Genomic DNA, 11,175 nt, shown 5'->3' with positions numbered 1-11,175 from the left:
AATATTTGAACACCTTGTCTTAAAATATTTTATTCATCATGTTAAAATATAACGTTCCATAATCAATTTTTTTTCTTTTATTTTCTTTTCCAATTTTTCAGAAAAAAACAAAAAAAGGCTTCAGGGAAAAAACGGTTTTTCTCGAATTTCCCCAGTTTTTTTCCGGGTCTTCACATCTCTAGTTCTTAGTCGCGTGGCAATTGTTGGAAGCAGCAGCAGCACTGCATGACATTAAATAAACAAACAAACAAAAAAGAAGCAGCAAATTCGTGGACTACCATTGGACTAGAATCATTTTTGCACAGTGAACACTGGTGGGGTGCAACCTTGGCTGAGTCACTGCGGTCCATTTGTGGCTGGAACTTCTTCAGACGTGGCTAGAATGTGAGTCCATCTAGCTGTGTTTGAAGAAGCGGGTGGCGACTCACGAAAGCTCAGCCCCTGCCACAAATTTTGTTAGTCTACAAGCGGCTACTGGACTCTTCCCCTTTTTATAAAATCAGTTTTTCTGTGTAAACTGCAAACTAGGATTTCAGAACAGGAGCAAACTGGTTTTACAGGGCAAGCAAAAGCCAAAGCGGCTTTGGGTGTAACGGCAAACTATGGCAGGCTCACAATGAGAGGAAGGATTTTGAGAGCACGGCTTGCCTACTGGCAAATCACAGTTTGCTTTTATGTCTGAACTGAGCTTATGAATTGCAGTACAAGAAGATGAGAAGAAGAGATTGGATTTATACCCCGCCCTTCACTCAGAGTGGCTTACAAACTCCTTTCCCTTCCCTTCCCCACGACACCCTGTGAGGTCGATGGGGCTGAGGGAGCTCTTTCCAGAACTGTCCTTGTGAGAATAGCTCTGACAGAACTATGGCTTGCCCAAGGTCATCCAGCAGCTGCAAGTGGAGGAGTGGGGAATCAAACCCGGTTCTCCCAGATTAGAGTCCGCACACTTAACCACTACACCAAACTGGCTCTCACACCAAACGAAGGAGGAGGAGGAGGAGGAGGAGATTGGATTTATGCCCCGGCCTTCACATGGAGTCTCAGAGTGGCTTACAATCTCCTTTCCCTTCCCCACAACAGACACCCTGTGAGGTACGTGGGGCTGAGAGAGCTCCTTCGAGGACTGCTCTTGAGAGAACAGCCAGGTGCAAGTGGAGGAGTGGGGAATCAAACCCGGTTCTCCCAGATTAGAGTCCGCACACTTAACCACTACACCAAACTGGAGAGCAGAAAGATGGCACGCGTTCTTCAGTGTGTTCTACTGGCCTGCTGAGAGCTGCCTCCTGCACACCCCAAGGAAACACACAAGACATTTGTACATCAAGACGGGGGGAAGAAAAGGCCTCTGGATGTGAAGAGTCCACCTGAGAAGGCAGACAGACCTTTTTTGATGTTGGCAACGTGGTATCCTGGCTTCCGAGCCACTCACCGGCCACGTAGTACTTCGAGACCCATCCTCTTTTTCTCTCTCTTCCAAAAAACAAAAAGGCAACCCTGAGGCAAAGGTGCTGAGAAGGTTAGAACTGTGGCCGTGAGGCTGGAGGTGAGCGCCCCAGAGTAGCTAAGAAGCTTGCTGTATCCACCAACAAAAACCTCCCTTTAAGCCAAAGGAACAGCAAACGGAGTTCAATGTCAGTAAGTGGAAGGTGATGCGTGCTGGGACAAAAAAATCCACACTTCAAGGATGGGCTAATGGGGTCTGAACTTGTTGAGACAGAGGGAAAAGGATCCCGGGGTTGTGGTGGACAACTCAATGAAAGTGTCAACTCAGTGTGATGCAGTGGTGGAAAAGGCAAACTCTATATTAGGGATGACTAGGAAAGGGATGGAGAATAAAGAAGAGGAGACTGGATTTATACCCCGCCCTCCAGTACCTAAAGGAGTCTCAGAGCGGCTTACCAAACTCCTTCCCCTCCCCACAAACAGACACCCTGGACGGTAGGTGGGGCTGAGAGAGCTCTTGACAGAAACTGCTCTTTTTCAAGAACAGCTCTTATCAGCAGGGGACATTTGTAGAAAAAGAGGTGCAGGAGCTCATTAGCATAACTCATTAGCATAACTTATTTGCATCTGCCACACCCCATGACATCACCGGAAGTGTGTCAAAAGGCAACACCCACTGCTCAGGCTCCACTGGACTGTTTTGGATTGCTAGCTGTTGGGGGTGGGGACGTGCAGATCTGTCCTTGCAGAGGAGGGAGACCTTGTACCTGAAGGTGGGCTGGGGGGGGGGGCTCTGCAATTTACCTGGCTGCTTCTTGCTCCTCGTGGCCCAACTGAGGGCTACTGGGAGCAGGTCTCCCAGATTAGAGTCCGCACACTTAATCACCACACCAAACTGGCTCTCCACCAAACTGGCTCTCTAAAACGACCGATATCATAATGCCCCTGTATAGGTCTATGATGCAGCCTCATTTGGAATCCTGTGTACAGTTCTGGCCACAGTATCTCGAAAAGGACACTGCAGAGCTGGAAGAAGTACAGAGGAGGGCAGCCGAGACAAAGGGGAGGCTGGAGCCCCTTCCCTGTGAGGAAAGGCTGAAGCGTCTGGGACTTTTCAGTTTAAAAAAAAAGACAACTAAGGGGGGACATGATAGAAGTTTCTAAAATTATGCATTAGTGGAGAGAGCTGACAAAGAGACATTTTTCTCCTCTCCCCAAATACCAGAACACTCAAAGGCATCCAATGAAGCCGATGGGCAGTAGGTTCAAGACAGACAAAAGGAAATACTACTTTACGCAGAGAGGGACTGAAATGTGGAATTAGCTGCCAGAGGATGTAGTGATGGCCACAAGAGTAAACAGCTTTCTAAGGGGAGTAGAGGATGGGTCTATCAGTGTCTACTAGCCTTGGTGACCAAAGGGAACCTCTACGTTCAGAGGCAGTCATCCTCTGAATCCCAGTGCCAGGAGGCAACATCAGGGGAAGGCCTTGGCCTCTATGCCCTGTTGACACAGAAAATGATTGGCCACGGCGTGAGACAGGATTCTGGACTAGAGGGACTATTGGTTTGATCCAGCAGAACTCTTCTTATGTTCACACCTTCGCCGAAATCGAGGCTCCAGGTACTGCAAGCACACAGCAGAAGAGAAAAGGAATATAAAAATATATATACTGTTTCAGCGTCCTTCATTACTAGACTCCCTTAGGGCGAGATTCCCATTGATTGCCTCCTTTAAACAGCCTGAAAATTAACACTCCGTGTACAAAAACTAAGACGTATTCCTTCACCAGTGTTCCCTCTAAGCTGAGTTAGTATGAGCTAGCTCACAGTTCTTTAGCCTCCGGCTCACTCATTTTTGTCTCAGCTCAGGAAGGAGGGCTCCAGAGCAAACTAAACTTCTGCAGCAGCCAAACTGCTTGCTCACAACCTCAATGCCGGTAGCTCACAAAGTAGAATCTTTGCTCACGAGACTCCACAGCTTAGAGGGAGCTTTGTACCCAACACCAAAAAGTGGCTCGTTCCCATTCTCTTCATTCCATGGAATCTGCTGCCTGAGGGACCAACAGGTTGAAACACCAAGTCTGGTCACCGGCCACGATCCGGGTTCCGGCTCCCTCCTCAGCCCACAGAGGGAATGTCGTATCGATGCTTCGAGACAACGCAGTTGGCCAAATTGCCGTAGAAGGTGGGCAAGACGTAGTGGTGGTACACGCGGAAACCGACGCTGCTGTACAGGGCGCGGGCTTCGTGCTGCACCATTAAGGTGTTGAGCACCACCGACCGGTAGCCGTGCTCCCGGGCGAAGGAGATGACCGTCTTGCAAAGTGCCTTGGCGATGCCGACGCCTCGATAATCCTTGCGGACTGACATGCGCTTTAGCATGAGCTCCTGTCGGTGCTCCTCGGAGGGCCGGGCCCCCACCGTGGCCACCACGCACTCGTCCGCCTCCGCCACCCAGAAGCAGGAGCCTTTGACTTGCATGTACGTTGCCTGGATGTCCAGCAGGTCCTCTTGCAAGCAGTGGTCGATGTACCGGGACCAGACATAGCCCAGCAGCTGCCGCCCCATGGCCAGCAGCAGAGTGACGGCGAGGATGGGCAGGAGGAGGGATTTGGAGCTGGTGAGCAGCAGGCAGAAGGTGCAGGCCAGGAGGAGGATCACCCATGGCTGCTTCAGCATGTGGACGCACAACGTGGGCACGTACTCGCTCATCCCCGTGGCAAACAGGTCACGGACCGCCTCGTAATCCTCGTCTCGGTACTCGCGGATGCGGAAAGGCACCATGATGCTGCGGGCAGAGCTGGAACGAAAAGCAGTCTTAGGGCTGTCTTACCCAAAAGGTGCCCTTATCACATTTATATTTTTGTTTCAACTGTTGCTCGATGCAGGAAAGCGTACAGAGGACCCTCGGCGGCAGGCACAATGGTTGTCCTAGATTTATTTAGTCTTATTTTTTGTTTTCCTTCCTTTAGATCTGTCAGGTAGCCCTGTCATAGATCTGGAATGTGGAGGGGTATCCTCCTTCTCGTTCCCAGCTCTCCCCTGCTCAGCTACTGTGCGCTATCTTATGCTTGGCCTTGTAGAAGTTCCAGCTGCAGTTTACATGGCTAGGAAAGTTAACGGCTTTTTTGCTATGCCCGCTTGCTTTGCCGCGCACATGAAACATACCTATTGGCTTAGGCTTCCAGGGGGAATGTTTGATTTCACTATAAGAGGCCCTAATACTGACAGCCATTCCTGACACAATCTGTACACATGTTCTTTAGTACTGGAACCACTAATAAACAGTTATTTTCTTATGAAGCCCTGTGTGGTGTGACCTGACTGAGGAGCCTGACAAGATCATACTTTTCAATGGAGAAGGCAATGCAGCATACATTGTTCTCCTCTAGTCTGGTGTAGTGGTCAAGCACGTGGACTCTAATCTGGGAGAACCAGGTTTGATTCCCCACTCCTCCACTCACAGCTGCTGGATGACCTTGGGCAAGCCATAGTTCTGTCCGAGCTGTTCTCTCAAGGACAGTTCTGGGAAGAGCTCTCTCAGCCCCACCTGCCTTACAGGGTGTCTGTTGTGGGGAAGGGAAAGGAAATTGTAAGCCGCTGTGAGACTCCTTCGGGTAGTGAAGGGCGGGGTATAAATCCAATCTCTTCTTCTTCTTCTTTTTATCCTCACAGTGACCTTGTGAGGTAGGCAGGTTAGGTAGGTTAGGCTGAGAGTGTGTAACTGGCACATAAGCAGCCATATAAGCAGTTCTGGTCACCACACCTTAAAAAGGATATTATAGCTTTGGAAAAAGTGCAGAAAAGGGCAACTCAAATGATAAAAGGGTTGGAACACTTTCCCTATGAGGAAAGGTTAAGGCGCTTAGGGCTCTTTAGCTTGGAGAAATGACGACTGAGGGGAGACATGATTGAGGTTTTAGGACGTCCTTCTTCACCCAAAGAGTGATTAACACTTGGAATTCACTGCCACAGGAAGTGGTGGGTGCTACAAGCATGGATGGCTTCAAAAGGGAATTAGATAAGCATATGGAGCAGAGGTCCATCAGTGGCTATTAGCCACAAGGTATAGCTAGGGGCTCTGGGGCAAGTGATGCTCTGTCTTCTTGGTGCTTGGGGGGGTCAACAGTGGGAGGGCTTCTAATGTCCTGGCCCCACTGCTGGACCTCCTGATGGCACTGGTATTTCTGGCCACTGTGTGACACAGAGTGTTGGACTGGATGGGCCTTTGGCCTGATCCAACATTGGCGTCTCTTATGTTCTTATGTTATGTATTGTTCTCCCCCATTTTATCCATACAACAACCCTGGAAGGTAGGTTAGTCTAAGAGTATACAAGGACTGGCCCACAGTCAGCCAGCACAGTCCACCACACATTAGTCTACATTTTACCCTCATGACAATCCTGTGAGGTAGGTTAGGCTGAGAGTACATGACTGGCCCAAAGTCAGTGAGCACAGTCAGCCATACATGGTTCCACATTTGATCCTCACAACGACCCTGTGAAGTAGGGCAGACTGAGAGTAGATGACTGGCCCAAGGTCACCCAGTGAGCTTCCCTGGCAAAGTGAGAATTCGAACCAGTGCCCCTCAGCTCCTGCTCTGACCCTCTAACCATGGCATGATGTTTGCGCTTGGCAGAGATCAGCTCCCCAGGGCTTGTGGCACTAATTAAAGTGGCCAACCTCCAGGCGGTTACAAAAGCAGAGAGATCACAGGATGGGTTGTATACACACCATGAAGAATGACAAAAATTGCAATTTATACAGACATTAAATTTAAATACAGACAACATTCATTCATTCAACAAGTAAACTCCATGTGTTCTAACCATCAAGCACCCTTGCTGTGATCTGGGAGGTCGTCAGCTGACTTCTCTTTGAATGAATGTGACTGTAGAAGCATTTTATAAGGGACACGAAAAGACTGTTGAATTTTCGGTCCCAAGAAATTGAGCTATTAATTGCATTACATAAACTTAGTTGTCTATATAAATTGCAATTTTCGTCATTCTTCACGGTGTATACTTAGTCTGACCACCTCCAAGTGGTAGAAGCCAAAAGTGAGAGATCACGGAGGAGATGGAAGTCCAGTCAAAACATCCGTGACAAAAATGATAGAGTCAGTAAAGAAATATATGCAAAAATGCTTGCTGTAATAATGATTCTGTAGAAAACTCTCTTCTTTTATCGCTCACAAATGGAATTTGTGCAATACAAAATACTCATTTAACCTAGATTGCTTTATCTGAGCATGTAGCAATTACAATGCTTATCACTGTAAAAGAGAAAATACACATTCAATTACAATTGCAGCTAAATAAATTCATCATAAGTATTTGAAGGGCTGTCATGTAGAAGATGGAGCAGATCTATTCTCTCTTGCTCCGGACTGCAAGACTAGATCTAATGGGTGGAAATGACAAGGGAGTCGATACCAGCTAAATATCAGGAGAAACTTCCTAACTGTAAGAGTGGTTGAGCCGTGGAACAGTCTGCCTCGGGAGGTGGTGGATGCTCCTTCGCTGGACGTTTTCGAGCGGAGGCTGGACGACCCTCTTTCGGGTATGTTGTAGGGCTTTCTTTCGGCTCTGCTCCTTCAGAGTGCGGGGGGCTGGACTAGATGACCTGCAAGGTCTCCTTCCAACTCTAACATTCTACGATTCTATGACAAACCATTACACTCAAAAATATATTACTTACATTTCTACTTGATCAACTCTTGCAATAAACATCCCATAAAAGAAGAGCGTTTTCTACAGGAATCATTATTATCACAGCAAACATTCTTTGCATATATTTCTTTATTGACTCTTTTGATTGGATTTTCGCCTCCAGGCGGCGGCGGGAGATCTCCCGGGGTGGCAAACTGATCCCCACGTGGCCGAGATCCATCCCCCTGGAGAGAGTGGCCACATTGGAAGGGGGCGTGTCCCACTGAAGCCCCGCCCTCCCCAGGCTCCACCCCTCCCCCAAATCCCCAGGTGTTTCCCAACCCGGAGTTGGCAACCCCAACACGACTTCGTCTCACCTGCATCAGACTCCGGGCCCCGGGTGACTACGCAGTATCGTCCCCCCGCACTCCTTCCCAGCGCAAAGCCCAGCGGGAAGGTGGAGGCCGGGAGTTCCACAGGCTCTCGCCTTCTCCCTTAGAAGCGGAGCCCTCTTAGCCACACACGCCAGAGCACGGCGGCTCCTTCCGCCGACGTCACTTCCGGCGCTCTGTCAAGCCCGGCTGATCGCTCTCGCTCCTTTCACGGCCCCCCCGCCCGCTCCTACCACAGAGTTGGGCTAGATAGAGCGTCTCCTCGCCGACCACCGGGCCTAACTTCCGGTTTAGCTCGGGCTCTCCGTTTCAAACAGGTCCGGGGCCTGAGGGGCCTGGGAAAGACGACTGTTCGGGCTATTTGGAGGTATTTTAAAAAGGGCCCCAGCGGCCGAGTTGATCGCGGCCTTCTGAGGCCGGGGTGGGAGGGGGTTCCTTGGGCCGGAGGGGGAAAAAATGGCGGCCAGACCAGCAGGAAGTCCCGCCCCCCGCAGTAGAGCCGTTGGTCCAGTGTGGGCCGCTGGGCGGAAGTCAGGGGGCGGGGCTGGTCCGTCGCGATTGGGGTTCCCCCAGAGGAGGCCCCCGCGGAGCTTCAGGCTCCCTCCGGAGATTCCTTTATGAGTAAAGCGTGGCGGAGGGTCGAGGCGGGCGGCGGCAGCGGCGGCCTCAGGATGGAAGGCGCCGGGCGAGGTGAGTGAGGGGCCCGCGCCCTTTGGACTTGGCGCCTTCGCCCCTTGTATATGTGATGCCTTTATGTTAGGGTTGCCAGGTCCGGGTTGGGAAATTCCTGGAGACTTTGGGGGTGGAGCCGGGAGAGGGCGGGGTTTGGGGAGGGGAGGGGCCTCAGGAGGGTCGAACGCCAGAGAGTCTCTCCCTCCCCCTCCTTCAAAGCAGCCATTCCCTCCGGGGGAGCTGATCTCTGCCAGTTGGAGGTCAGTGGGAAAAGCGGGAGGTCCCCAGGCACCGCCTGGAGTCTGGCAACACTACTTTATATCATTGCCTCTTAATCATGCTGTCCCTCCTAGGAGCTCAGACTGGTGTAACAGTGTTTCCCCTTTCTCAGTTTTGTCCTCACGACAGCCCTGCGAGGTAGGCACTGCAGGGTTTTTCCCTTCCTTAGTTTTATCTTCATGACAGCTCTGCAGGGGAGGCGTTACAGACTTTTCTCTTTCTAGTTTGGCGCAGTGAGTTAAGTGCGCGGACTCTAGTCTGGGAGAACCGGGTTTGATCCCCCAGTCCTCCACTTGCAGCTGCTGGATAACCTTGGGCAAGCCATAGTTCTGTCAGAGCTGTTCTCTCAAGGGTGGTTTTCGAGAGAGCTCTCTCAGCCCCACCGACTTCACAGGGTGTCTGTTGTAGGGAGGGGAAGGGAAAAGAGTTTGTAAGCTGCTCTGAGACTCTGAGTGAAGGGCAGGATATGAATCCAATCTCTTCTTCAATTTTATCCTCATGACACCCTGCGTGGTAGGCGTTTGTTATAACTTTCTCAGTTTTATCCTCACGACAGCCCTGTGTGGTAGGCGTTACACACTTTTCTCTTTCTCAGTTTTATCCTCATGACAGCTCTGTGAATTTTCCCTTTCTCAGTTTTATCCTCACGACAGCTCTGATTTTTCCCTTTCTTAGTTTTATCCTCACAACAACCCTGTGAGGTAGGCATTACAGAACTTTCCCTTTCTCAGTTTTATCCTCACAACATCCCTGCGAGGTAGGCATTACAGAGTTTTCCCTTTCTCACTTTTATCCTCATGACAGCCCTGTGAGTTTTTCCTTTCTCAGTTTTACCCTCACAGCAGCCCTGTGAGGTAGGCATTACTTTTCTCTTTCTCAGTTTTATCCTCACAACAACCCTGTGAGGTAGGCATTACAGAACTTTCCCTTTCTCAGTTTTATCCTCACAACATCCCTGCGAGGTAGGCATTACAGAGTTTTCCCTTTCTCACTTTTATCCTCATGACAGCCCTGTGAGTTTTTCCTTTCTCAGTTTTACCCTCACAACAGCCCTGTGAGGTAGGCATTACTTTTCTCTTTCTCAGTTTTATCCTCACAACAGCTCTGTGAGGTAGGCATGACAGTTTTATCGTCACAGCAACCCTTTGAGGTAGGCAAGGCCAAGAAAGTGTGACTTGCCTTGGGCCAGTCGTGTACTCTCACCCAGCAAGGCTTATCATAAAACGAGTATTTGAACCTGAGTCTCCCAGTGTGCACACAAAAACTTATACCCAGAATAAAACTTTGTTGGTCTTCAAGGTGCCACTGGACTCAAACTTTGTTCTGCTGCTTCGGACCGGCATGGCGACCCCACCTGGATCTAGCTGCACCATGCTGTTGCACTGAACTGCCCTTGGATTGTTTTTGCCTGTCAGTCCTCCTTCCCTCCTTCCTGTTGTGGCTGTTGCTTGTGCATCGTCTCACGCCTGGGGGACTCTAGCCCCTGGCCTTTTCGGTAGACCCTGTTTGTTTCCGCTTCCCTGCTGCAGGCGAGGACGATGAATCCAACGGCCACGGGTCTCACAAGAAGAAGCATAAGAAACATAAGAAAAAGCACAAGAAGAAGCATCACCGCGAGGACATCGGGGGGACCGCAGGGGACGTGGGCCCTGCCCTCCCAAAGCCTCAGCTGAAGCTCAAGATCAAACTGGGAGGCCAGATCCTGGGGACCAAGAGGTACTCCAAGGGGATCTGTCAAGGATGGGCAGGTGGGCGTCAACATGGCAAATGTGGTTCAATGTGGCCAAGTGCAAGGTGATGCACATTGGAGCCAAAAATCCTAACTATAAATACACGTTGATGGGGTCTGAACTGGCAGAGTCTGATCAAGAGAGAGATCTTGGAGTTGTAGTGGATAACTCACTGAAAATGTCGAGACAGTGTGTGACTGCAATAAAGAAGGCCAATGCTATGCTGGGGATTATTAGGAAGGGTATTGAAAACAGATCAGCCAATATAATAATGCCCCTATATAAATCAATGGTGAGACCTCATTTGGAATACTGTGTGCAGTTCTGGGCACCACACCTTAAAAAAGATATTATAGCTTTGGAAAAAGTGCAGAAAAGGGCAACTCAAATGATAAAAGGGTTGGAACACTTTCCCTATGAGGAAAGGTTAAAGCGCTTAGGGCTCTTTAGCTTGGAGAAAAGACGACTGAGGGGTGACATGATCGAGGTTTATAAGATTATGCATGGGAAAGAGCAGGTAAAGAAAGAGGTACTTTTCTCCCTTTCTCACAATACAAGAACTCGTGGGCACTCCATGAAACTGCAGAGCGGTCGGGTTAGAACGGATAAAAGGAAGTACTTCTTCACCCAAAGAGTGATTAACACATGGAATTCACTGCCACAGGAAGTGGTGGCGGCTACAAGCATGGACAGCTTCAAAAGGGAATTAGATAAGCATATGGAGCAGAGGTCCATCAGTGGCTATTAGCCACAAGGTATAGCTAGGGGCTCTGGGGCAAGTGATGCTCTGTCTTCTTGGTGCTTGGGGGGGGGGTCAACAGTGGGAGGGCTTCTAATGTCCTGGCCCCACTGCTGGACCTCCTGATGGCACTGGTATTTCTGGCCACTGTGTGACACAGAGTGTTGGACTGGATGGGCCTTTGGCCTGATCCAACATTGGCGTCTCTTATGTTCTTATGTTCTTAAATGTAGGAGCAGGACCAGGGTACTTTAATCCATCAGGGA

At 49.9% G+C, this 11,175-nt stretch overlaps 2 protein-coding genes across 2 annotated transcripts in view; one reads left to right on the top strand and one right to left on the bottom strand.

Annotated features, from left to right (window-relative positions):
* Positions 1-3,384: 3,384 nt before the first annotated feature.
* Positions 3,385-7,631, bottom strand: LOC107115846 (probable N-acetyltransferase CML1). Its single transcript, XM_015417614.1, has 2 exons — positions 7,475-7,631; positions 3,385-4,245 (listed from the first exon to the last, which is right to left on the bottom strand). The coding sequence occupies exon 2, from the start codon at positions 4,227-4,229 to the stop codon at positions 3,564-3,566; it is 666 nt and encodes a 221-aa protein (XP_015273100.1). The 5' UTR covers positions 4,230-4,245; positions 7,475-7,631; the 3' UTR covers positions 3,385-3,563.
* A 414-nt stretch (positions 7,632-8,045) lies between these two features.
* The window catches only part of INO80B (INO80 complex subunit B), a 10,030-nt gene continuing 6,900 nt past the window's right edge, over positions 8,046-11,175 (top strand). Inside the window, exons 1-2 of the mRNA XM_015417602.1 lie at positions 8,046-8,179; positions 9,970-10,173. Coding sequence (XP_015273088.1) covers positions 8,107-8,179; positions 9,970-10,173 — 277 coding nt within the window. The 5' untranslated portion in view covers positions 8,046-8,106. The remainder of the gene's footprint in view (positions 8,180-9,969; positions 10,174-11,175) is intronic.

Source organism: Gekko japonicus, unplaced genomic scaffold, assembly GCF_001447785.1.
Source record: "Gekko japonicus isolate JY-2015 unplaced genomic scaffold, Gekko_japonicus_V1.1 scaffold4886, whole genome shotgun sequence".
Classification (NCBI taxonomy): Eukaryota; Metazoa; Chordata; class Lepidosauria; order Squamata; family Gekkonidae; genus Gekko; species Gekko japonicus.
The sequence above is the reverse complement of the archived record's forward strand: the minus strand, read 5'-3'. Positions and strand labels throughout refer to the sequence as shown.